This window comes from Taeniopygia guttata, chromosome 1, assembly GCF_048771995.1.
Source record: "Taeniopygia guttata chromosome 1, bTaeGut7.mat, whole genome shotgun sequence".
NCBI lineage: Eukaryota > Metazoa > Chordata > Aves > Passeriformes > Estrildidae > Taeniopygia > Taeniopygia guttata.
Window position 1 is genome coordinate 665628 of NC_133024.1, and position 27475 is coordinate 693102.

General features: G+C 38.8%; 2 protein-coding genes across 4 annotated transcripts in view; both read left to right on the top strand.

Moving 5' to 3' along the window:
* Window positions 1–16737, top strand: part of TBC1D23 (TBC1 domain family member 23) — a 30486-nt gene extending 13749 nt beyond the window's left edge. For 2 of the 3 annotated variants that reach the window (XM_041717225.2, XM_072931299.1), the window contains exons 8-19: window positions 316–419; window positions 1161–1283; window positions 2228–2320; window positions 3539–3709; window positions 3927–3969; window positions 4722–4828; window positions 5497–5639; window positions 7046–7090; window positions 10160–10248; window positions 12984–13119; window positions 13645–13839; window positions 14985–16737. In XM_041717225.2, the coding sequence (XP_041573159.2) occupies window positions 316–419; window positions 1161–1283; window positions 2228–2320; window positions 3539–3709; window positions 3927–3969; window positions 4722–4828; window positions 5497–5639; window positions 7046–7090; window positions 10160–10248; window positions 12984–13119; window positions 13645–13839; window positions 14985–15066 (1331 nt within the window). In that variant the 3' untranslated portion in view covers window positions 15067–16737. The remainder of the gene's footprint in view (window positions 1–315; window positions 420–1160; window positions 1284–2227; window positions 2321–3538; window positions 3710–3926; window positions 3970–4721; window positions 4829–5496; window positions 5640–7045; window positions 7091–10159; window positions 10249–12983; window positions 13120–13644; window positions 13840–14984) is intronic. The other variant, XM_032751003.3, reaches the window with a different exon arrangement.
* NIT2 (nitrilase family member 2) overlaps window positions 1–27475 on the top strand; it is a 45118-nt gene that overhangs the window by 13667 nt on the left and 3976 nt on the right. Inside the window, exons 2-7 of the mRNA XM_072932042.1 lie at window positions 20072–20090; window positions 21456–21574; window positions 23922–24042; window positions 24154–24242; window positions 25570–25663; window positions 26612–26686. Of these exons, the coding sequence (XP_072788143.1) occupies window positions 20084–20090; window positions 21456–21574; window positions 23922–24042; window positions 24154–24242; window positions 25570–25663; window positions 26612–26686 (505 nt within the window). The 5' untranslated portion in view covers window positions 20072–20083. The remainder of the gene's footprint in view (window positions 1–20071; window positions 20091–21455; window positions 21575–23921; window positions 24043–24153; window positions 24243–25569; window positions 25664–26611; window positions 26687–27475) is intronic.

Below are 27475 nucleotides of genomic sequence, written 5' to 3' on the forward strand. Positions count from 1 at the left end.
CTTGGGTTATCCTGGACAGAGAACAGGTCAGAGCTCTTTAAAAAGTAGCTGACTTAGAATTAGAACTGAAAGCTAAAACTATACACAAGTAAGAATGTGGTAAAAAAAACATTTGCATAGAAGGTTCAAACGTCTAGCAAAAAGCATAAGTTTTCTATGGATAAGGGATATTTCCTGTATCTTCACTTTTTGTCTGGAGAGTGGATCAATATTCATGTTTAGTCAATATACTAGATTGTTGTGCCTTATAAAAATAAGTTATTTTATGATCTGTGTCTGAATTAGTGTTGCATTTATGTTGTTTGTCTGTCTCAGAATTCTTAGAAACATCACCAGCCAATTTTGATTTAGAGGACATAGAAGATCTCTTCTCTTTGGCACAATATTACTGTAGCAAAACTCCGGCTTCTTTCAGGAAGGTAATAACAGTAATTTTGAAATTCTCTTATTTTTGGAGAGTATTTAAACTCCTACTGACAGTAACTGAATATTTCATTACAATATTCTTTTTAAAAACATTCTTTTCGTGTTGTTACTTTGGTGGTATTTACTGTTAGGATCTTTGAAAGATTAAGTGATATATGAGAGAAGCTTCCTTGCAATATTCTCACTTCATGACTGATAACCTTATTTTCCAAATGAGGTTCTTGTAAGAACTAATGAAGCTAAACTTCATACTGATACAATTGCACTGTAGTACACTGCACAGCAGTATTTGCAATAGTAAAGAGGAAAAAGTCTCTTACTATAGATAAATCTGTTGTCACCTGCACTGTTTTTGCAGCTCTTCCTTACTCATGGTGTCTTAGTGAATGGATGAAATAAAAGTATCTGATAGCCTTTGCTCTCGGCTTGTATGTACTACCTCTGATGTGTGTAGACAGGTATGGGAGGTTTTCTTGTGGGAAAAAAAACAAAACAAATAGCAGAGGCACTGCATCATGTTAGCATGGTCCAAGTGGTGAACAAGCGTGTTCGTAAGAAGTGCAGGCCTTGCCATGGTTTTCAGAAAGAATTTTAGTTGATCAAAAGTTTCATTACTATGTGGACGGGATATGCATGTGTGGAACTTGATCTTTGCAATGGCTATATTTTTATTTTAAACTTTCACACATAAAGACAATGGCTTCACTTAATCTTTTTTTTCCTTGCCTTATTAGGACAACCACAGTCTTTTTGGCAGCAGCTTGCTGGGCCTCAAAGATGATGACACAGACTTGAGCCAGGCTCTCTGTCTAGCAGTTTCTGTGTCTGAGATTCTGCAAGCAAATCAGCAACAAGGAGTCAGTATACTGAATTAACCTTCTCCCCAGTTTTATAGAGAAAGAAAATAATCAGTCATTAACCACTAGTTTTAAATACTAACAGCACAAAGTATTTGCTAGTTCAGGAAAAATATTTTTGTCTTCAGGTTTTCTCCCTTGTAAATGATCTGCTGTCTTCAATGCATTTGTCTTGTAACAAGGAACATAGGGGAGCTTAAGACAGCTGATTTGAATTTGAGGAGTGTGAGCTGAAAGTAGTATCTCACTAATTTGAATTCCTTACCAAATGTAGCTACTGTAGAGGAAAATTTTAAACTCACTATTCAGTACCTTTGGGAAGAGCGCACTTAAGGGGTATCTGTCTTTTGTCAATGAAAGGTTTAAATGAAAAAAAGAAAATTGATTTAACCTGTTTCAGTAAAAGTTAATTGGAACCATGGATGCAGGAACTTCACTAGAAATATTTAAGACCCATGCACGGATCATAATGTAGCTAGATTACGGTGTTTCTTATTGACTACTGACTTCTTGTAGCAGTTTCCAGGCCCCAGTTTTGTCAAGCATAGTTTGGTTTTTTTCCTCATCCAAATAAAGTTAAGCATCTGTTTATACCCTGTCCAAGTTGGTGGGGTATAAATCCATCCTTATGTGATGTGCTGATCAGTAGTGGATTCTGGATTGTCTCATACCACTATGCTTCCTCTCAGTAGAAATTATATAATTGCAGTTGGATGATCCTTTCCCATGCACAAGCTGATATATTAATGGAAAGCTGATACTAGAATACTACTGGTGGTCTGGTAACTGTAGAGAAAGTTCAGATTAATCAAATGAAGTAAGATACTTTTTTATTATTTCTTAAACCCTCTGAGCATTTCCTGTAGTATTGGAGTTAGTATAAGAATGTAATTGAATTCTGTAAATAATTATGCAATTTTAAAATGTAAAAATTTCTCTTTCAGGAAGGAGTGAGATTCTTTGTAGTGGATTGTCGTCCTGCAGAGCAATACAATGCTGGCCATTTATCAACAGCATTTCATTTAGACTCGGATTTGGTTTGTATGCTTTTTGTTTCTCTACTGGTATTTGAATCCTTACTGAGATAGAAGGGGAGAGAAATGCCTACCTTGAAAAATAAAGCATCCTTAATTTAGGCTCCAGTCTGTGGACTGCAGTGTCTACCTATGTGATAAGGTTTCAAAAATTAGCTTCTCCAAAGGAGATGGTGGAACTATCATTTTACTGAGAGGTTTAATCCTTAATGACATTAGAATTTGGGATGCCAGACTTCCTTTCTTTGGTTGGGAATGGACACCCATACAGACTAAAGACTATACATTTCTTGGAGTAGAAATCTCTTTTTAGCATCCTACTTTCCAGTGAAATGTGTAATTAATTTTAAAAAAGAGCACTTTTTTGTCTCTTTTTTTGCCTGTGCCAGTCTTATTACAGTCTGCTTTTACAGGGCATGTATCTTGAGAAGGATTTGGTTGCTTCTCTAAAATTTTTGCTGTACAATATGAAAGAGAAAGTGCATTAATTTTGGTACTGAGATATGCTATGAATTAATAACTTCAATAAAGATTTTGTACTTTCTATTTGATGATGAATTCCTAATTGAACGTTCAGTCGATATTTTCTCTGTCCTTTTTTCCCCCCAAAATCACTTCCATTTCAGCAATGTATACATCACTTCTAGATTAGCCCTCAACTGTTTTACTTCAAGCAGTCTGTGGAAGCTGTATGGTATGATTTGTTTGGATATACATCATAAAAGACTCATATACCTTAGTTAAGTTCAATCCTGCATCTAATATCTTTACCTCTCTAATTAAAATGATGCATTATTCGGTATTATATGCAGATATGTAAATATAATATTAAATATAATTACATAGGAGAGCGAAGGAGGCTGAAGGGCAACCTTAGTGCTTTCTGTAACTATCTGAAGGAGGTTGTGGCAAGATACTATGAAATCAATGCAACATGAAAGTTGCAAAGACTTGTTTCTCTATTACTTGATGCCTTGAGAAGTAAACTAACAAATGCTTTCCTGGGGAGAGCAAATGGGGTGAGGAAGTAAAGGACCATTCACAGTGTTCTTTAGGTAACATGAGGTCTCTGTCAGGTTCCCTGTGTGAGACTTGCACAGTGCTGATGTTCCCCTGCTTGTGCTCAATGAATTGTAACCATTCTCAAAGTTTGCCTCCTTTCACAACTTGTGTTACAATTTCTTGGTGTCAAACAATGTTTTTTGTTTGTTCATTCCACAGATGCTTCAAAACCCATCAGAATTTGCACAGTCTGTAAAATCTCTGTTAGAAGCACAAAAACAATCTATTGAGTCTGGCTCCATAGCTGGCGGGGAGCATCTCTGCTTCATGGGAAGTGGCAGGGAAGAAGAAGATATGTACATGAACATGGTGTTAGCACACTTCTTACAGGTACTACTAAATTGCCATTGATTTAAGCTGGAGTAAAGGGGGTCTGCCTGTGCCATTGATGGTAAATGGCAAAACATTTTCTGCTTAAAATCTGAATTGGTTTTCACATTACTTCAGTTCAGTTTTTAGTAAGCAAACCAACCTGTTTCATTATCATGCTTGCCAAACTCATTCCACAGGTTTTTTGCTCTGATCAGAATTATCTTTTCTGTTGCAGAAAAATAAGGAGTACGTAAGCATTGCCAAAGGAGGCTTTATGGGTAAGCTTATTAATAATGAAATTTGACTTGAAAAATCTTGATATCTTAACACTGTTGGTATTTTTGAGGCTTTTGCCAAAAACCATTTAAATGAATAGCAACTAGGTCTCATTTGTCAAGTTTTTGTTTTGTGTAAGAACACACTGTGCACTTACACATTTTTGGTTAACTCTTATGGCTTACCCAAATTTCTGAGTCGTGAAAAATTAATGCAGGAATTGGGGAAATTCCCTCTTCCAGCTCAGCATTCTTGATGTTTTAACCACTGTAGATTGCAGATTCATATGAAGATGCAACTTCATAATTGCTATTAACTGCTGTTTTGATTTCTTAAATCAGGGTTCATAATTCTACAGTTGATGTTGCTGGAAATAATCAGGCTGTACAACAGTGGAGTGATCTGTGCTACAATATGACATTATTAATGATACAACTAATTCATATGTTTGGTGTTATAAGAGCTGTCTTCAAGGTCAAAGCAGTGATCTATTTTTAGTTGCTGCTTTATTCTAAATGTTTACTAAAATAATTAGTATATTAGGTAAATAAATTGGCATTAGATAATTAGGTTATCTTAATGCATTTGTACTACTGGAAGAAAAGCCAGGGATTATAGTGATTGCTGAATTTATCTATTTGATTGAATTGTGGGGAAAAAATTATTCCTGATTATAGTCTTGGGTATATACAATATTTTTATCAACAGACTAAGTCCATTGTAATTCTGAATGTTTTTAATGACCCTTTAACAGCCCTCCAACAGCACTTAGCAGATATCAATGTGGAAGGACCAGAAAATGGATATGGCCACTGGATTGCTAGCACCTCAGGCTCAAGAAATAGCATAAGCTCTGTTGATGTAAGTGAAATTTTTGTGTAAGTGTTACAGTGAGATGGGAGCCCTAGGTGTCACATGTTTGTTCTTCACATTTTTCATTCTATTCCATTAAATGCATTATTGCAAGTCATGACTGTTTTCACTTGTGTGTTTAATTTCAAACTATGATCACAGTCTAGTCATAGGTGACCTAAACATTCTTATCCTCTTAAGGAGAAGAGTTTGTAGGTAAGAACTTGCTGTAGTCATTCTCCAGCAGAATACATGTAATAGACAACTCTTTCCCTGGCTCTTACTCACTCTAGGAATAAGTTACTATAAAGTGGCATACAATTTCATGGCAAAGCTCAAAACTGTATCTTTTCTACAGCTGATATATTATGTGTAGAATTTAGCTTTTAATTTAGATGTGGTGTATCACTAATAGGATTCCTTTGTCTAGATGTCCATAGCAGAGTGCTCAGTAATACAGTTTATCAAGCTTGCTTTATGGGGTGATATTTCTTCAGTCACATATCATTGCTGTTATTTGGTAGAACGCTAAAGAAATACTCACTTGTGTAATTAAGGTTCTACTGAGTACCAAAAAGTAAATTGCTGTTTTGTAGTCTGTTTCCCTTTTAATACATTCATTGAGATGAAATAACATACTTTTATGTGATTAATCCTGAGAGGAGTTCCTTTTACAGGGTGATTCTCCTAACGGTTCAGGTGATGGGAAAGGAATGAAATCCCTAGTGAATAAAATGACTGTTGCTTTGAAGACTAAATCTGTGAATGTGAAAGAGAAAGTTATCAGTTTTATTGAAAATACATCTACTCCAGTGGATAGGTACGTCATTTATATTTCAGTGTGCATTAGCTGGGAGAAGTGACTTCCTATTTCATGTGGCTGTAAGTGTGAAAACAGGGCTAATTAGGAGAAAGTTGTCTTCTATATTCAGTTTTTTCATTTCCTACCCCTACCCTCCTCACAATTTTATCATGACCCAGGGAACCTACTGTGTTCCTTAGTATTGGAGGGCTAATGTGGGTCCCTGCTGCCTTGAATGTTCATCTAGAATTTGTCATTTAATTTCACTTCTTATAATGTGTCAATTCTGTGTTCAGTCTGAAAGTGAACAATGATTTTGCTTTTATTTCTTTTCCTCCCCATCCTGACTCTGATGAAATAGATGAATGACAGTGGGATTCTGGACAGGTTCTTTTGGTTGGTTGGTTTTGTTCTGTTTTGATTTTTTTCACTGCTGCATCTTGCCAAATTGAGTTTACCTCTTTTAAAGATCTTGATTTTTTTCAAGTCCTTATGTAAAGCTGCTTTTCAAACTCAGAATCAACCGTTGTTTGGTTTTTGTCTTTAGGCACAGCAAGGAATGAGAATGTGCAAGTAGACTGAGGAACACTTTCAAATTTGGAAGTGATCATTCCAAATAATTATCTTAACTAAATACAAGAATAACAACTTTAAATGAAACTTGTTGTAGTTATGTAAATTCCAGCCTTTGAAGGTGCAATGTTGAATACTAGGACACTGGTATTCAGGAATCCCAGAGACCTAGCATTTGTTTGATAGCAGGATTTAAAATACATACCATATGAAGAGTAGTCTTTAATAGTCTTTTACCTCAAATCATTCCTTCTTTTTGTGTTTGAGAATGTTTTTCTAAATTACTATTATTACTTTTATCTCACCATTAGAGGCAGAAAATTCTTAAATAGTGTTTGGTAACTTTTGCTGTGTGAAGAATTAAACTGAATGAATGTGAAGATTTAAATGGAAGGAGGGTAGATTTAGGTTAGATATTAGGAAGAAATTGTTTACAGTGAGGGTGGTGAGGTGCTGGTTGCCAGGGAAGCTGTGGCTGCCCCATCCCTGGCATTGCTCAAGGCCAGGCTGAAGGAGCTTTAAGCAGTGTGGGTTGGTGTGAGGTGTCCCTGTGCAGGCAGAGCATGGAGCAAGATGGTCTTTAAAGTCTCTTCCAAGCCAGGCCATTCTGTGAAATCAAGTCATGCTTACACATACGCCATAGGCAGTATACTGAATGCATCTTTTAGTAGATTTTTTTGCAAATACTTCTTTGCCCTGTGTCCAGCTTTCATGAAGCCTTGTTTTTATTTACAAGCATCCTTCCTGAAGAAGATCTGTTGCCAATATAGGGAATGTCAGCTGTTTATCTTGGTTTTTCATTTACATTTTTTTAATTCTTTTGTTCTGTCCTCTGCCTCAATGTACTGTAGAATACCTTTCAATATTTCCTGGCCTGACAGAGCAAGCCTGGAGCGGTAAGCTTGATAATTAAGCAGTCTGACTAAAACCACCTTTCTCGTATTTAGCATGGCATCACAATGTTTGTAAGCATTGGTTACACTGACAAGATTGCTTGCATATTTTGATATTAATTTAATTTTTGGAAATTTATTAAAACTATTGCTTTTTAGTCAAGAGACTAAAGGAAGAAAAAAGAAAGTATTGGCAGTGCTTTCTTCTCTTAGTTTCTGGCTTTTTATTTCTGTTCTCTTCCTTACTATTGCTTTTTATGGAATTTTTTTCAGCCTGTCATTTCCTATATACGTTTTATTAGTAACCTGTACTAGTAGAAGACACCGGGAGCAATTACTGAACAAATTATGGCTTAAGGTTTTAACAAGAGAGACTATAATTATGAAAAGTAAACTTTTCATAAAATATCATCAGAACTTAGATGTGACAGGGAACTCATATGGAAATTCTGTCTGGAAGTCTAAAATTTTTATGCATCTTATCACTTGGTAACAGAAAAATCACTTTCATTCTGAAAGAAACAGACATGCTCATTACTGGGAAAAGAAAAACGATAAGTAAATATGCTTTGCAATTCTACCTCATCTTGTTCACATAACATTACATTTAATGCAAATGTGGAGGCCCTTCACATTTGACTCACAGTGATGGTGATATTTATTTATAATTTATTTCAGAAATAAAAATTGTGAATTGGGTTTTTATAAAATTACTTATGATAATTGAAGAGCAGCTCATGCATAATCACTTTGGAACTTTGGTTACACTTCAGGAGTTCTGTAACTTTTGACTCACAGTGAAATGCTTGAAGATTAGTACTAGATAAATTATTGAAAAATTTTTAAGTGGGTTTTCAAGGATTTTTGACTAATTTTTCTTTCAAGTAGTTTGTTTATAATTTGAGCTGGGATTCACCCAAAACGCCACAGAAAGGTGTTGTTTGTGTGAGCAAAATCAGTAATAATATTCTGTAGAAGAACAGTGGGAATGGCCCAATAGCACATAGTATGTTCTGTTAATTAGAAATACTTAAAATCACAGGGATTGTACGCCACATTTTGTTGATCTGTTTCTAGAATATGGTAAGAAAGTGTTAGAAAAATAAATTAAATATATGGTGATTCTTTGATATCACCATATCAAAGCTCAGAAATGCATGAATCTGTATTTGTAACCAAGATATATTGAGATTTTACTTTGGTGATTTTGTTTATTCCTTTCACTCCTATTGCAGATCTTCATTCATTGGGTAGAATAAATTACCTCACACTTTATATCCCTAGAGTATTTTCTTACAATTACAATTCTTAAAAAGCTAGAACAGCATTATTTCTGTATCAATTCAATTAGATCTACTTTGTGTTTATCACCAGGATATTTCATTTGGCAGGTTTGCTACCAAAGGACATTGCATGCAATTTGTAACCATGTAATGGTGGCCTTCCATGTAAACAGGTTAAAGGGAATCAATTTCTAGTCTAAGATGTTACCTGGCTTTTATAAAGTAGCTTTTTAATCTCTTGTGTACTCTCTTGTCCTGACTAACTACAGTTGATAAACACCAGTGAGATCTGCTCTTAGATCCTCTCTGTATAATTCAATTTGACATTATTTAAATGTGCTGCTTCTTACTCAATTGGTTCTGTATTACTAAAGCATATTTACAAAAGGCTCCATATGGAAGCACTGCCCTCTTGAATTGTCAGTGTCATTGATGCTTATTGCCTTAAACACTAATGAGCATGTTATTGTATGTTTATTTTTGTGCCATTGTAGATCACATTTCTGTTTGTTTGGGTTTTTTAACTTTTCCTTATTTTGTTTAGATTAGTAAATTTTACCCATACAAAATGTTTTCTTTTCTAACTTTCAATTCTGCTTTTAGGTATTCCTAAGTGATAGCATTAATTAACATGTTACTAAACCTGTTCCCTGACCAGCTTGGTTCTACAGTAGCATTTAAACTGGAGTTTGTGAATGTACTTTAAACAGGAGCCAAGGCTTAGGTTTGGTAGGAAACATAAACACACAGTATGGGGAAGGAGGTTATTGAACTGGAGGAAAAGGACAAGCAGGTTTTTTGGCTTTATTTTGAGTTTTTTAAAACTGCTAAGTGTTGCGAATTGTAAAGGCTAAAATTATGAACTGGGTTTGTTTGTTTGTTTGTTCAGAAATTGCCTGTATTGTTGCTTTCTGAACTTTCAGGTTTTTCTCATATTTTTCAGGTATTCTGAACAGTTGAGGGCAAGAGCTTTTAATTCAGCTGTGACCATGTAATCACAGCATTCTGAACTAGAGCTTTAAAATATCTCAGGATTTGAAATCTTACTGTCACACATAAGGACTCAGTTGTGTGTGTTTGTGTCATTTGATATGATCTGTGGAAGCAATTCAAATGTGATTTTTGACATCACATGAATATCACACTGGTGCTGGGATTGTAGCAGTAGGAATTGTTTGAGCAAATATTTCAAGATTTGACTCAAGCTGGAAGTAATGAACAGGAAGTCAGGGTTTATACTACCACAGATGGCTTGTAATAGCCCCTCTGTGTAGTTCTTAAGGCATTTTGTTATCTTTTGAGGAATTAACCAGAAAAACGAACTGTTAATTAATATTAGTTAATAGTCTTAGTTAATAGTTAATAGTCTTTGATTTTTGCTTCATCTGAATTTGGCATCCTTGTGAAGTTGCCCTGACTATCCAGATATATTTTAGTTTCGTGCTAGAAATTCAGCATGCTGTCAGTTTTCAGGTCTCTAACGTATGTTGCCATTTGAGAAGGTGAGCAGAAGTTGGGGCTTTTTTAAAACAAACCAGCATTTCTTCCCACTTTGTTACACCAGTCAGCCTCACAAAGCGACTGAGCCATGTGCTTTCACTAACCAAGCTGCTTGATGGGTCACTCACTCTTCCTTGCAGGCAGCTTCATGAGAGCCTCTTGTCCTTCTCTGTTGCACAGCTGTGTTCACATTTTGCTGTTATGTCACTGTGGAACTCAGACCATCAGTTTCAAAGTTACTTTTCTTCTCCTGTCCCACATCTTCTCCTGCCCTTTTCATTGCCAACAGACATGTCAGCAGCAGTGACAGAGTAGGAAAACCCTACCGTGGTGTGAAGCCAGTATTCAGCATTGGAGATGAAGAAGAATATGATACTGGTACAGTAGAAAATTTTTCTTTTACCTAGATTAGCTTATTTATACAAAATCATAAAGTTGGACTAAATCAAGCAGTGTCTCTTACATCTTTGTCTTGCAATATTATGCTTATCTATTATTGTTGTTCATGTATGTTATGGTAATGCCTAGGACTGACCCTCTTCAAATACACAGGAGCAGTTTAAATACAAATAATTTGTGGTAAGCACCGAACAGCCAACAGGAAGAAATTTAAATAAGCAGATTTAGGGGATCTTTTGTCTTCACTTGTTATTTCTGAAGTAAAGATCTTTTTCTACACTTGTAAGCTGGCAATTGTGCCTTATTACTCACAACGGTAAGCTTAAGTAAGTTTAAAAGCCCTAGTTTAGCTGATGTATCTCAGTTTAAATGTCTAGTATTGTCCGTGAGTGTAATGATCTGAATTTCTGAAATATAGCTGGAGCTAGACTGTAAATGGCTAATGTGTACACACCTCTCCAGTGTTTCAGACTTGGCTTTTTAGCACTGAATCTATTAATAATTTATTCATCTCTTCATATGCATGCAGATTGCTGTAAGAAAAAAAAAAGCAATTTTTATTTAAAGTTTTTATCTTGTTGAAAAACTACAGGCAAAATTGGAAGACCACATATTTCATAAAGGTTTCTTTGGAGGTTTCTTTGAGGACAGTTGTAACATTAGAATGGTTCCAACCTACTGTTTCCCTGGTTTTGCTCTGGTAGTTTTAGGCCACTCCCAGTCATCATCTCACAAATAACTCTTGTGTTGCCAAAGAGCATATTTGGCTTGTGTTAGAAAAAAGAGAAACAAGTAACTAGTCTGAGAATCTTTGATATGCAAAAGAAGCAGTTCAGGAAGATTAATGAGAGCCACATGTTTAAATAGCAGTAATGGCAAATAGCTGATCATCATCTGCAATAAAAATTGTGAAGGTGCAAAGTGAAATTATCAGGCAGAAGCTTTAATACTAACAAGTTATTTCTCCAAATGCCATGTAATGAAGTTTGCACAGTTCTTTGAGCATCCATAATAGTGTTTTGCAAAGTCTATGTAGTTTCAGAAAACCAGCTCCACCAAGACAGGTATTCTAGAACATGTTTTCAGTAATGGTTGTTTGCTAAGTTCTATTTAATATTTTCTTTTAAAAGCACTATTGAACTTGGTAAGCAAGCAGAATCAGAGCAATTTGAGTAAGGAAAGCCAACACATATGACATGAAATAGACATAATCTTGATACAGAAGAATGCAAAAAGTGAACCTGTTTCTGAATAATTGGTTGTGTGAAGTTTTAGGGTATGGGGCTTTTCTGTAGTAAGTAATTACAATCAGCTGTAATTATTGCAGCCTGCTCTAGGTGGATCTGCTTGAGCAGGGGGGTTGGACCAGGTAACCTCCAGAGATCCCTTCTTATCCTCAGCCATTCTGTGATTCTGTGACAAGAGGGTGGATTATTGTTCCATTCCACAATGTATTTTTCAGTTAAATGTTTCCTGAAGTGTGTTTCAAATTCTGAGTTGCATTGAAGTAAATAGTTTAATGAAGTGTAGGAAACTGGCTTTGAAAAAGGCTCTATAAAGAGCTGTCTTGAGTTATTTCTGGGAGTAATTTGTATGGAGCTAATATAGTTGATTGTGTTAGATATCTAGGTTGCTTAAATTCTTCTAATGTACCACCAAAATTACTATGTAAGCGTAATCACCATCTTTAGACATAAAAGCAGTATTTTGCAACTAAGTAATAACACATACAGGAGTTTTGGATGTTTCACAGAGGTCTGTGCTGAAAATTTGGGGTTGGAATATGTTCTTAAATGGCCTTTAAAAAGGATGTGAAGCCAAATACAACAATTTTTGCTAATGATCCAAGGTTATTTGAGATAATAAAGATAGACTGAGTCTTTTGCTAATTGGAATGATAATTGGGTAATAAAATAGCTCATGAAATTCAGTATTAATTGAATGCAAGAAAAAGGCTAAAAAAAACCCAACCACTTCTAGTTTCAGATCCAGTGGTGGTAGAATTATTTGGCTGCGCCCAGCAGCAGTGGGTTTATAATAAATAAGCAGTAATTAGCAGTCAGAAAAGCAAACTAAATGCTCAGAAATCTATTATTCACCCACACATTAAATATTGTTTGTCTTCTGCCCTTGATGTCAGAAACAATATTTGAACATGACACGGTTCAGAGGGGAATAAGAAGGGTGAGGAAAGATGTGATATTGCTTTCACAAAAGAAACAGCTGAATGTTAGAAGTTTCGTTATGTGAAAGAGGCATTTTAAGGGAGGAAAAATGATCCACAAAAATAATGCCTGGCCTTGAAAGGTATCAACAAGTGTTCATTTCTTCTTGTAAAAGAAACTAGAAGCCACAAGAAGAGACTCTTCTAGACTGTAGTTGGCTTGGTTGTGGTACTCCTTGCCAAAAGATATTGGTGGTTTAAATGCAAAGAGTTTATACGGCTTCAAGGAAAGTCTGGACAAGCGACTTTCAATGTGAAAGAAATCCATGAAACTTTACTGCATGGACAAATTGGACCAGCCTAAGATACTCCCTGACCTAAAAATACTTGTTTGTGGAGAGAAATATCAGATATGCCTTTTTCTTTCTTCCCTCTCAATAATTCTATATGGTTAGGTACACTTGCTTTGAACCAGTGTAGTTGCAGTGAGTTTAAGCAAATTGAAAAGTTTTCTTTTTTTTAACATTTTTACCCCCTCCATTCAAACCAGATGAAATTGATAGCTTCTCAATGTCGGACGATGATCGAAAAGAGGTTGTCAACATCCAAACGTGGATAAATAAACCTGATGTGAAGTATAACTTCCCATGTAATGAAGTAAAAGAAAATGGACATATGTTTCCCAGGTACTGAAATTAATCCGAGTTCAATGAAAACAGCTATCTCGATATACATGCTAAAAACCAGTGTTGGTCACTTAACTTATCCTTTATATTAAACTAGGAAATGAAAGTGTGAAACAAACTAGAACAAAGCGTTACTATATTTGTGTTCTAGTATTTGCAGTGCTATAGTATGGTAATTATGTATAAAACCTGGTATAAAGTTTTGCTTTGAAGTACAAGGTAGTAAGAAAAATGGAAGGGGAAGAGAGGGGTGGAAGTACTTGCCATGCTCTGTGCTCCAGTAATGCTGGGGGCGATGTCATGCTTGTTTTCAGAAATGGCCATGCTACAGCACTCAGGGAAATTCTGAAGTGTTTCCTAGAGCTTTCTTCATTAGATATTATGAAAGTATTAAAACTGTTTCTTAGATTTGGTGGCTGTATTATCTAGCTCTCTCCATGTAGTTTAGTCATAGAATTTAACTTTCTAAATAGCTGATACTTAATTCATTAACAAAGCTAATTTGTAATTTTCTTTTTCTTCAAGTCATCTCCTAGTAACTGCAACTCATATGTACTGTTTGAGGGAGATTCCATCACGAAAGGGACTGGCTTACATACAGTCTCGACAGGCACTCAACTCTGTAGTCAAAATCACATCCAAGAAGAAACACCCAGAACTGATCACCTTTAAATATGGAAACAGCAACACTTCAGGCATAGAAATTCTGGCAGTTGAAAGGTAAGCCATCTCAGTAACAGAGGTATAAATGGTAATGATATCTAGGATGCTGTACACTGGAAATGTATGATGTTATTCCCAGAATGAGTTCAAAAATAATAGTTTTTATTTAGGAATACGTAAATCAGACGTGAACTAGGGAAAAAGATTTGCCAGTAAAATTATGAGTGCTTATGAGACCCAGAAGAGAGAAACTGCAGTTAGTGTTGTTAGGGATGGGATGTGTGCAAGTGTTTTCTTTTTGTAAGAGGTCTTAAATAAAATTGGACAGTTCTCTGTAGCAAAAGTATGCATTTGTGAAGAGTGAGATTTAGGAGTATGGTCATTCTTCTGTGGAGTAATTTTTTTTTTTTGACATCTGACTCATATTCTCTGTGCATTGTGCAAGGAGTCCAGAAGCATGAACTCAAAACTCTGATTCCTTGAAACATGATTCCTGGAAGTTACATGTTGCCATGCTTAGTATTTGCATGCTTAAGAGGAGGAAAGGGTCAGATGAAGTGTATCAGGCTTTTTTCCACTGGTGTAGCCTGCTGTTCTTGGTTTTAAGAAGGTTGCTGAGACCAGCTGGATGTTTTCTCATCATCCTTGGAGAGAACTGTGTGCAGTGGATGGTCTCTTTTCACAAGAGAGGGGAGAGATGAGTTTCCTACCTAACTAGGGATGTTCTGTGCCTATTGGCTCCTTAGGTTTGTAGTAGGTCAGCAAAGATTAATTAAAATTTTGCAGGGAACCTTACTGCTTGTTGAATTACTTCAGCACCACCTTGCAGACTGGAGCAGATTGATCTAGAGCTATCTATAGGAATTAAAAAACCAAAAACCAAAATACCACAAAGCAAAATCCAAGCAAGAACTTCTATGCTTCAGTCAGTGCTATCTGTAGAGATCTTGAATGGCCTGACCTATCCCATTGCCAGTTTTCTTTCCATGACCTGTAAAGTACTCCTCAACAATTCTAAGTTCACAAAGAGAAAGTCTCATAGAATAATCAGGAATTAAATGTTATTTTTTTACTATATTTTTCATTTTAATATATTCCCCTCTTCCCTTCCTTCTACCTAGAGGAAGAATGAAAAGAATTACGGAATTTTTACTCAAAAATTTTATAGTAAATTAATGATGGCTTTTTCTAATTTTTTTAAGGTATTTGATTCCAAATGCAGGTGATGCTACCAAAGCCATAAAACAACAGATCATGAAAGTATTGGATGCCTTGGAAAGTTAAATACTAAAGACTTTGTAGAGACCAGTTTATAAAGAAGAAGCAACCAAGATATACTGTATGTGGACACAAGCTGACTGTTTCCCAACTGAATACTAACTTAAGAGAATTTTTCTGTTTGCTGGTGGGAGTGCCTGAGTAGCAGGCTTAAGATAGGGTAAATTATTATCCATTTCTGGACAGGATTTTTGTTTCTTTTTTTTTAATTTCAATTTTTTTTTTTGTTTTGTTTTGGAGAAGTGTTTATTATAAAGGTCAGTTTGTTTCTTTTTAATGCAGCCTTAATGGGAGTGATCTGCATCTTTGCAAGAGCAGATGCAGTTGGGTTCACATTAAGTGAAGGAATGAAGGACTGTGAGATAATACAGTGAAGCAGTTGAAAATACAGTGGCTTTTAAATTATTATCCCTTATAAATAAAATGTCTCCATTGCCTACAGTCTAGAAATTTGATTTTGCCTACCAGGTAGTATCAAAGACTAATTAAAAATTTAGGTTTTTGAGCAGAGCAGATACAAATCTTAAAAAAAAATTTTCACGTTAAAAACAGTTAAGTCCACTTCGGACTGCAGATAAATAGAAAAAATACAAGCAATTTGTAAAATTAAAGGGTTTTTAAAGTCTTACCAGCTACTAGACTAAATATCTGGAATTGGTGGTAAAGATTATTTTTAAATACTGAAATTAACTGTAATTTTTACTACAGGGTTGTGACTTTTTTTTTTAATTATGCAGAATTTTATATTTCATAGGTTGAGGCTGTTTCCCTTGTAAAGATGAGTGTGTGCATTGAAATGCATGTTTCATGACAGAATATGACAGTTGAAAACAAGTTGCCTTGCTCCTCACAAACAAAATGTCTAAGAACTTGAGATGTTTAAAACCCTTCAGTTCAGCACAAAAGTGAGTACATGCTGACTAAAGATGTGTTCAGCAAGATGAATGCGCACAAAACCAGGCAAGAAATTCCAGTGCTACACACCTGTGATAAATGTATTCTTAACCAGTTGCCTTCATTGATTCAAGCATTTGTTTATATTATTTTGAGTAACAATTTCTAAATTAGCAAAGATTTGGAAGATGGCAGTTATATGACTGTTCATCATAAGCTTTCAATTTGTTCAAGAACGGTTCTCTTGTTCAAAGCTCAGCACAGGAATGTTCTTATGGACAAGGCGGAGCATCTTTGTAGACTGATGGGAAATCACCAAAAACTCTGAAATAAAGATAATGGGGATTAGCTTTGCTGCATGAAATCTTCTGAGTACTTGAATCAAAACCTATGATTTGGTACTTCATCAGAAGGTGAAATAAGTTAAACTGACCTTTGTAAAAAACATTTATTCTAAGTTATTTTACTAGGAATCAAGCTAGGGCACCTTAATTCCAGAACTAATTACTTTCTTTTTCCTTCTTAGTATCTGAGTAAACACCAATAGAACTTGAACTGTTGAAAATATTTGCATGAAATTGCACCTGGGCCAATGCTCATGTATTTATAGTTTTGCCCAGCAACTGTTGTATTACATTTTCCTCTTCCTAATCCCTCCTGAAAATATCCTCAAGAGTCTCTGACTCTGTGCCTACTTCAGCAACGAGATTTTTTCATGTAAAGATGTTTGTGCTACTGTTTATAAACTACAGTTGTAAATAAACCAGTACAATTTGAACATAACTTGTTCTGTCAGAAGGCATTTAGTTGCATACTGTAAATTTTCTGAATCAATTCAGAGTTTTTCCTAAAGGTGTTTTGTAAATGAAAGTGAATTTGATCTTTGGAGTGGAAGATGCTGATTATGGATCATAGGGAGCTACTGCTGGTGACTTCTTAATGTAAGTATTTCAGAATTTAAGTTAATTTCATTAAGGACTTTTGGGTGAGCATTCACAGGTCAAAGTGAATTCGCAAATAATCAAGTTATAGAAGAGGTTTCTGCATAAATTCTAGACTTCTCTCGGCATCATATTTTTATTGTGAAAATGTTGACAGAATGATACAACATATTTCTCCTAGTCAGGAAGGGGAAAAGTGAAAATGACATTTGGTTGTTAAACAGGTGTATATTAAATATGGAATGTGGCTAATGTGTATGCTTCACTATGAGAACAGCAAATACAGCAGACCTGTGTGATCTACAGCAAGTAAAGCAATAGGAAGTCAGTTCTTAAATCCCTTCTCTGTAGAAACATAGAATCCAAGCCATTTAGAGGCTAATTATCTGTGAATTTTAAGGCAATGTGCAAGTTATCAACAGACCTCTTATCTTAAAAAGCTCAGCCCAAACTATGAATCATTTCAATGGTGCTGGTGTATCTCTACCCACAATTAGAGGGCCACTTTTGCCTTACAGTGTACATTTTTGTTGTAAAACTTGTACTACTAAGCGGAAATTCTAATTATAGTAGTGCAGTGATATTTTTTGAAAAGAAAAATCAAAAAAGTTGATATGCTACTTCTTGTCCCTTTTAGCTTCAAGGATTTCTTTTAAATTATATTTGCTAGAGATGTCTTGGCTCTTGTTTTCGTCTGCATGCACCACGGTCTATATTTTTGAATATAAGGTGACAGTTGTTATGATGCGGGAGTGATAGAAATGAGGTCTGGAATAAGAAAGAAAGTCTTGGATGAAACTTTCCTGCCAAGTGAAAGCTCTTACCTTTGTGTCATAGTGAGAGTTGGTGCTTCTGTGCTCACTGATGGCTCTTCACTTGTCTTACAAATTCCTTTAGATTCTGATCTGTATGAGAATTTGTAAAGAACTTTACACGTATTACCCACCAAAAATATTGTTGATTGCAGAGTTACAATTTTTAAAATTGCCTTTTCCTGTTAGCCCTAACACCTGGGTATCACCTGTGATTGGATCTTTTCCTTCCAACTACACGTCACCTCTAGTTTCAAAACTTCAGGTATTGCTTTTTCAATGTAGGTGTAGTCTACTTAATGTGTGAAAAGTTTCCCTTTAGGGAAGGAAAAGGGTGCTACTATGTAACTTGTTCTACTGGGTATACGTAGTGCTTTCAGATACTTTTGTTTGGAAACTTGAAAAATACCTTTTATCTCTCTGACCCATGGGAAACTGGATTTTTTGCCTGTGCTTTGCACCTCGAAGGCATGATACTACTTGATCTTTTTAACATTATTTTTCATATTTGGGAAGAAGTTGGGAGACAGCTGTTCTTTGCCCTTGGAACCCTGCAGAGTGTGATGTTTGGGGAAGGAAAAATGTTTAAAAATCATATATGCTCTTTCTACCACCACAGGCATGTGTAAAAAGGATGGAGGCCTGCTAAGGGCTGCTGTACTGTCTGTTCTGCCATCCTTTGGCTTGGTCAGATTGGGATGAGTGGTTCCCTTTACTGTTTCAAGGGGCAGGTAGAACAGTTCGCTGGTTGAAGAAAGGTTTGTGGTTGTTGTGTGAATAGTGGTTGTGCATTTTACAGTGGTTATGCTCTTCCCATCCTTTATCTCTCTGCATGTTTCCTGAGAGGGAAAGTGTGTAAGAGATTGATCACCCTGGGTGTCCTGGTTGAGGGCAAATTTGGGAAAGAACCCCAAAGGGTTCCTCTAGGAAGCAGATTCAATCGGCCCCTCCCCACAACCGGTTTGGGAAAGATACCTCCCTGGAGAAAAGTGGAAAAAACCTGTTTATTAAACAAGCAAACTTAAACAATATTAAACAATAAAACTTCTTGCCACTCCAAGAGGGAGACAAACTCAGAAAAATCCCCTGGGCTGCAACTCTGCTCACTCAATCTCTGATCAGTCCCTCCGGTGCTGGAAATGCCACGGCCCAGGCACAGAGCTGCTGCTGCTCTTCTGGTGTTCAGTCCAGAGCAGGTTCAGAGAAAGGGAAAAACACCACAGTCCAGGGAACTTCTTTGCCTCAGCTAGCTAAAACTAACTAGAAAAGCAAAGGAGAGCTCTGTCTTGCTGTCTGTCTGTCCACAGACAGCACAGTCCAGGAGCAGGAATGTGGAGGAGGGAGTGCAGTTCTTGAAAACAAACTCCACGTTTCTTCCCCCCGCCTTCACTCTTGGAACAAGCCTTAAAGGTGCAAAACTTATTATTCAACATAAACAGAGCAGGCAGTTGGGGATAAAGGCATCATACAGTCCACCTAGGACACTGAGTTACCCATTTTATCTTTACCCATTCTGCTGTTATGTACTTTCAGCTTACAGACATAATCTTATGTGAGAAATATTGCTACACAACATAAATCTACAACTCTACACACATGCTTCTAAAAAACCCAAGGCTGGAAAATATGTACCTGAGACAGCAGTGTTTTGTGCTGTGTAAAGGGGAGCATTGGTGTTTAAAGCCAAGAAGAGCAGCATGGTGCTTAGTGTTGGTTTCGCAGAACTGGCAGTGTTGGACAGGGCCTCTGGAGCCCAGCCAGTCCAAGTTCCCTGCCAAGGCCGGGTCACCTAGAGCAGGTGACACAGGAACTTGCCCCAGGTGGGTTTGGAATGTCTCCAGAAAAGGAGACTTCACTGGGCAGCCTGTTCAGTGCTCTGCCACCCTCTCTGGCAGCTCTTTTGTCTTTCTGGCAGTGAGGAGCCCAGAACTGGACACTGCTGGGGATGACTGTACCGTGGGGGATGCTGTTCTTGTAAAGCAAGACGGGGATGTCCCAGGGGAACGAGTTCCGTGTAAACTGCTACAGGCCCCTTGCGATGAGCCCTTAGCAGACGTAGGGCTGCCGGGGTTTGTTGGGCCGGGCAGGGCAGGGAGGCTCTCGGCACAGCCGCGGCTGAAGGGGCTGAGCGGGCTCAGAGCGTGGTCCCGGCACCGCCGGGCCGCTGGAGGCCGTGAGGGCGGCCCCGGGAGCCCGGGCCGGGCCGGCACTGCGGGTCCCGGCAGCCCGCGCGGGCCGGGCGGAGCCGGGAACGGGCCGGGCGGAGCCGGGAACGCGCCGGGCGGAGCCGGGAACGGGCCGGGCGGAGCCGGGAACGCGCCGGGCGGAGCCGGGAACGGGCCGGGCGGAGCCGGGAACGGGCCGGGCGGAGGAGCCATGGCCTGTGAGTGCGGCCCTTTCACGTCCCTCTCCCCTCTGGCTCCGCGGGCGCTGTCCCGGAGCCCCGCCGGGTGGGACCGGGAAAGGCTCGGTGCTGGGCTGGCACGGCCCCTGGGTGGTGCGGGCACAGGGAGCTGCGCTGGGCGCAGAGCGGGGTACACACAGGGCAGGGGAACGCCAGCGAACCGGGCGTGCTTCGCTCCCGGCGTTCTGAAACAAAATAGCGAGCGTGTTTTGTAGTGGTACAAATGTGAACCATTCTTTTACTCCGTTGTGCTTTTACCTGGTTGTGGCCTACATTGCTTTAGGCTTTTCCTGGGAATTGCTTCTAACGAAGGTTTTGGGGCTGCTCAAGGCTGGGAGCAGAGGACTCTGTCTACAGCCCTGCTACACATTTCATTTCTGTTGTTCCCACGTCTGAATGTGTTAGGTGTGACACAAATACATGTGTTCTGTTGCGGCTGACCTTCAGTTTTGCACCTTATCGAACTTCAAACCTGAGGCATATAGTGTTATATTTATATATAGGAAGGTAATATTAATTACCTTAATTAAATTTCCTGGTGTTTTAAACATGGGTTTTTTTTTTTCCTAGTGCCTTTTTTCTCTTTTCTTTTACTCTGAAATGTATATTATATGTATATTTATAAAGCCAGAGAGGATTGGTTGGTTGGTGTTTGTTTTAAAGAAAACAGTTCTACCTGCTCAGGGTGTGTTTCCCTACAACCTGGGGTACTCAGACATTATTGGAAGGAAATCCAAGGGGTATGCACAAAACCTGGCTACCTGGAGAGCCTGCAGTTGTATATCTTGCTTATTGGGAGTAGAAGCTTGATAACACTTGCAACTTGGCCAGAAACCAGTTTGCTAAGAAATGATCAGGAAATATGTTAACCTTTCTTGGTTTTCATAGCCATTTCCCAAGCTAGGTGTGAACTGAGGGATAAAAGCAAACAATTGCTTTATTTGGTGCTTTTGGGATCATCCAGCTCTTGGTGTGCAACAAGAAGATGGGGTGGCACAGTGCCCAGCAGCCTGGGAAGGAGTGGGGGACCTGTGCTCTCCCTCTCTGTAACACAGCTCCTTCCCCTGGAACGTGGCCTGGCTGTTGCTGGCACGGGGCTCTGTGATCTCTGCAGGGTGGTGGCCCTGCGTGGCTCCTATTGGCAATCCGGGGGTTCAGTGCTCTCCCTGTGGTAAGAGACTGTTTCCAGTGCCAGAGCTAGGCTGCACAATGGGTTGGTAGTGGTTTGTGCATATGTTTATATATTAACTCCTTTGTTTTCTTCAATGCTCGTTACTGAATTCAAATTTGGAAGAGTTTCCTGGGGGAATTCTGATGAATAAGTTTTTTCTTTTCTGCCATCAGCCTTCCGCCTCGCTCTTATCCAGCTTCATGTATCTGCTGTTAAATCGGATAATCTCCAACGAGCCTGTGGACTGGTGAGGGAAGCATCAGCTAAAGGAGCAAAACTTGTGGCTCTACCTGTGAGTAAAGATCATGGCCTGCTTAGCCCTTATGTTTCAAACCCTTCAGAACCTCTTTCTAGTGTTATTAATGCAACATATATTCCTCTTCCTCCCTGGATAGCTTAGATGCTGTATGAGGCTTCAAAATAAAACTAAAAGCTAAAAAATCCCAGGGCCTGTATCAGCAGCACATTAAGAGGTGGGGAATGAGAAGGGAAACAAAGAACAGGTTGATCTTTTTTGTAGTGTAAGATTCTGGTAAAGTTTTTGCTGGTTTAAATCCTAGGCAATACCATCATTGATATAGTCTGAATTCAGGTAAGGGACACTGTAGTTTGAATCTTTGCTGAAGAAGTGTAGAAAAAGGCAATTTTCAGCTAAAGCATGTTGACATGAAGGTGAAAGACCATACACAGTAGCTCTCTTTGCTGTAAGCATTCCAGATCCATGAGAAACAAAACAGACTTAAAATATACTTCCAGCAGGTCATTTGTGGCTGAATTATGATTAAGACACGTTTCTCTTATGACTTCCGTATGTGGAAAAATGATCAATCACTTCTGACTCACTTTTTGAACTTTAGCCATAATTATTTTGCTGAATTTTCACACAATGGGTGTGCTGGCAACAGGGTGGGCTTCTCAGTGCAGTTTGAGCTTTTCTCCTCTCTTCATGGAGAGAGAGTAACCTTGTGTTACTCCTGTACATCTGACACAGGAGTGCAAAGTTCATCTCTGGTGAACTTTGGGTCTCAGTTTTACACATAGAATGTTTTCTCTCCCGCTGTCATGGGGGAAGCATTGAGCAACCTTCCCAGCTCCTCTGTGCTAACATGGTTCTTGTGTTGCAAATGTGACCATTCAGTGTTCTGCCTCCTGTGTAGAGATTACTATTATTTACTGGCTTCACCATGTGTACAGACATTGAATTTTCCAGACTTATTTAGCTGAGATACTCACCTTGTCAACAAAGATTTATGCTTTTAGAATACAAGTTGTCAAACACAGGCAAAGCGTTTCACAGACATTTGGGAAATACATTTTGTATTGACATTAGTGCATGAACATGAAATACTGTCTCCCCATTGTTTTGTTTCTTTGGGGGGTTCATTTTTTGTTTTAATAACTTTACATAAAGGAAAGTAACTCATATTGAATATATGAAGATGGAGGCTGCTGGCTTTGCTTTCACTTCTTTGAAGTTCAGCCCAGATTTCAAAAGCCTAGGAACCTCATTTTGACAGCCTGCAGAGATTTCCCTTCCTGCTACTTCATCTACAGGTTGTGCTGTGGGTTAGCTTATACCTGCTGGCCTAGTGCCCTGTATAGGGAAAAAAAAAAAACCTTTCTAGCTTGGGTTCATTTATTCCACTTCAGTAGAACCTACCTCAGTTGTTATGAAGTTTGCTTGAGCAGATAAAGCAGAAATGTTTATTGTGCTAGTCACAGCTTGATTTTTTTTCTCCCTTTTTCTTTGTGGGGGTGGGGGTGTGTTTGTCACTTGTGATGAGCGAAGGGAACAATGGAGGTGTCTGTGCTGGGAGTCCCTTTCTCACACAAGAGAAGTTGCTGCCACAGTTTGATATCCTATCTGAGGCCTCCAGCTGTACTCCTTCAGGGTACAAGAAAGTGTTGGGTGGAGTGTCCTACCTCCTCACAGAGCTGGCAAGTGTAATGCAGAGTGAAAGTGCTTCATGCTTTGGTGTCTCAAATACCACTAGCCCACCTATCTTGGGCATCTAAACTACTCTGGTAATCTGACTGTGTAAAGATTACTTGTCTAGTTCTAAAGGGATGGCAAATCTTTAACTAAGGCCTAAGGTGGAGAACACTCTTCAGTTGTGAGGAAATAGTGTTTAAAGGATTGTTTTAACAAAGCAATAAGTAATTTTGAGAAATGCATGCTTTTGCAGATGTCCTTTTAAAAATTAAGCAATCATGGGCTGTGTATGAGCATGAGCATTTCACAGTTTTGAGAGGATCTATGAGCTTGTGACTTTCAAATGAGTTGTGTTGAACTTGGCTCCGCATTCTGATGTGAACATCCCTTGTGTTCTTGTTAAGCCCAGAGCAGTGTATGTGCTGGCCTTACAGCTTGCATATAGTCTTAGCTCATGTTCTATTTGGCATGCACTCCACAAACACACCTCTTTTGGTGTGTTTGAACACACAAAACACAATTGTTCAAGTCCCTCTGGCCTTCCTGGCGTTTTCTGGTTCGCTTACTGAGCTCCCATATACTAAACTCATGTAACCAAAGGTTGTTTGAGAGTATGATTAGAGAGGAGTTTGAAAAGTTAAGTACATCTCATTGTAGTGGTGTTACTGGATTTTAGCTTTTTTTTTTTTTCCCCATTTAATTCTAGGAATGCTTTAATTCTCCATATGGAACCCAGTACTTTAAGGAGTATGCAGAGAAGATCCCTGGGGAATCAACACAAAAGCTGTCAGCAGTTGCAAAGGAGTGCAGCATATATCTCATTGGAGGTAGTTTACTCTTAGTGACCATCTCACTGGGGGAAAAATGGGCAATGTCTGTTACTGCCATTAGATCAAAATAATACAGTGGGAGAAATCTCTATTCTTGCCTTTAAAAAGGATCGATTCCGGAAGAGGATGGTGGAAAGCTCTATAATACATGTACTGTCTTTGGGCCTGATGGTGCTCTGCTGGCAAAGCACAGGAAGGTAAGATGGCAGAATATTGTTATGAAAAGTTTTCTCAGCAGTGTTGCACAAATTATTTCATCTTGTGAAATAATACCACTTAAAGGTGATATAAATCAGGAGAATCTTGCATTAATAATAAGTTGTATACCATCACCCATGAAATTTCATGCTACTTTTATTTGGGGCATGTAAACACCACTTCAAAAAGTGGTCATAAATTTGTTCTGGATAAGGATGAAAAAATGCTGGAAGGTGTAATTGGCTTTCCCTATGTATGCTGGGAAAACCATGATAAAGAGTAAAACGTGATCCAACTCATATATCTCTTTACCGTGGCCTAAGTCTAAAACACAGTCCCACCTGAAACGGATCAGGATTTTCCCTCAGCTTCCTGATGGATTTAGTCCTTCTGTTGTAATAAATACTGTTCTTCACATACTTTGTGCTGTACATGTGATTAGTGCAGACATGCAGAGTCCAAATTAAGCTGTCACTGCTGTTTGTGGTAGATATTTGCTTGCTGTCATCTCCACCTCATCATTGCTTTGTGGCTTTTGGAAAACTGCCTCCCATTTGTAACTCCAGAGTCAGTTTTCCTTCATGGACTGTTCTGTTCGTTCTTATCTCTATTTTCTGTTCATGGGACTGTGCACACAGGAATCTGTCCATGAATGGACAACAGCTTTTTTCTTTAAAGGATAAGCCAAAAAGATAATGCAGGGTTACTTGGAACAATAAGGTGGTGTGGGTATTAATTTATTCTGTTTGCTGATTCTACTTTAGCATGACTTACTAGATCACCTTGAGCAGTTCTGTGTCACCTTCCACCTGTCACAGCACAGCAGTCTGCAAGCCCAGGAGCTGCTCGTAGAGTGAGTGCAGGCTTGTGCTAAGGATGAACAAATAATAAAACAAAACCAGTTCTGTTGCTGGGAAGCTCCAGTCACAATGGAACAACACCTTCCATTGCAAGGGAGGATAAAGGCAGCTGCAGGCCCTCAGAGGCATCTGCATAGCTGAAGTCATGGGAATTTGGTGGCTTGGTGAAGGTATTTTCTTGAGAAGTTTTACAGGATTGGGACTCAAATGTTAGAGACAAATGATTAGGTCAAGACATCTAGCTGTTTTGCATGTATTTGCAACTTTAGACGTGTATATTTCTGTACAGAAGGAAATACTTTAAATCTTCTTTTGGGGAATCTGACAATCTTAAGCAATGTTTACTTTGGATCCTGACAAAAGATATTGATAGTCTAGATAACAGTAGAAAACACATGCCTAAAGAGGCTCAAATACCAAGCAGAGAAATTGTTAGTAATTATTATTAATCATAGTATAATTGCAGGTTCATTTGTTTGACATTAATGTTCCTGGGAAGATACAGTTCAGAGAGTCTGAAACACTGAGTCCAGGGAATAGTTTCTCCATGTTTGACACACGTGAGTATAAAATAAGCTCTCTCTTTAAGGAGCTCTACTACAGTAACACTGCAGTCACTCTGGAGTTTTCTTCCCCCTCCTCCTTTCCAGCAGTGGATTTTAAGACTATCAGACTGAGCATTTGATGACAAATATAGTTTAAGTTTGCTTCAAGTGTTTGGGTCACTTCTGAAACTTTTAAAAAGGTGGTGTGGTTGCAAAAGGATAGAGGAGTAGAAAGGGTTGAAACATATGTCACCCCCCTTGCCTTAATTGTATTCATTTGTTAGAAGTGATGGTATTTTTTAATAGTAGTTACAGCTTGAAAATAGTTCTTAATAAAACGTGGCCTAGAAAGTATGTAACAGCTACAGTGGTACATTGCTCCATGTGAGGATGATATAATAATGGAGACAACTAAATCAGGAATCCCATTCCTGCCTTCTTGAATCAACCACCTCAGATAAAAAAGCAAAATACCTACTCCTTCCCACCCCATATTGGTCAAAAACTGACAGAATCTGTTAACTGAGCTCTCCAAAGAGTCTTGTCTGCCACAGTCCTTTCTCCTCCGTGCAATGTGCGTGCTCTAAGGAGGTACATTACTATTTTTACTCCATGGAAAGCAGGGAGTGTTTCCTTTTATTGAAAAGAAAATAATTGAAAAAACTGCAGCTAAATGAGAGAGGAATATGTTGCACAAAGACCTGATACAACATGATTTTGTGGAAATTACTTTTCTTAAAGGGTAGATAAGACTGCTTCTCACACTTTTTCTGTCATCTTGAAGTATGACTTCTCCCCCAACAATAGCCAGTGCTTGTTGGACACACATTTAAATATAGCTCCTTTTGTTGCCGTGAGCCGTGCAAAATAAAAAATGTTGGCAGGACGGCTACAGGGAGCCTTGTGCTTGTTTTGTGCACTTGTGTAGTGATATGACTGCTGTCTCTTGTGTTTTGGGAACAGCATACTGCAAAGTGGGCCTGGGCATCTGCTATGATATGAGATTTGCTGAGATGGCTCAAATCTACGGCCAGAAAGGTGAGACTGGGTCACCTAAGGGAACTGGGCAGCCCTAAGCCGGGGCTAGCCAGGGCTGGTTCTGAGTGCTGCCTGCTGGGTGATCCCTGTGATCAGGCATTCCTGGATCCCTGTGAGCAGGCATTCCTGGATCCCTGTGAGCAGGCATTCCTGGATCCCTGTGATCAGGTATTCCTGGATCCCTGTGATCAGGCATTCCTGGATCCCTGTGATCAGGTATTCCTGGATCCCTGTGATCAGGCATTCCTGGATCCCTGTGATCAGGCATTCCTGGATCCCTGTGAGCAGGCATTCCTGGATCCCTGTGAGCAGGCATTCCTGGATCCCTGTGATCAGGCATTCCTGGATCCCTGTGAGCAGGCATTCCTGGATCCCTGTGATCAGGCATTCCTGGATCCCTGTGAGCAGGCATTCCTGGATCCCTGTGATCAGGCATTCCTGGATCCCTGTGAGCAGGCATTCCTGGATCCCTGTGAGCAGGCATTCCTGGGTCCCTGAGATCAGGCATTCCTGGATCCCTGTGATCAGGCATTCCTGGATCCCTGTGAGCAGGCATTCCTGGATCCATGTGATCAGGCCTTCTTGTCCCTGCCAGTAACACAGAATGCATCCTGGGGCCAAGACTCACAGAGTAAAGTAACCATCACTTCCTGATCCACACGTGCTGGTGGAGCGATGGAGCTGGGTATCCCCACCGCAGCTCTTGGCTGATGTAACCTGTTACGCATGGACTGGCTCTGTTTGGTTCCATTCTGGCAAGGCTGGGACGTGTGGAAAGGAACTTCACCT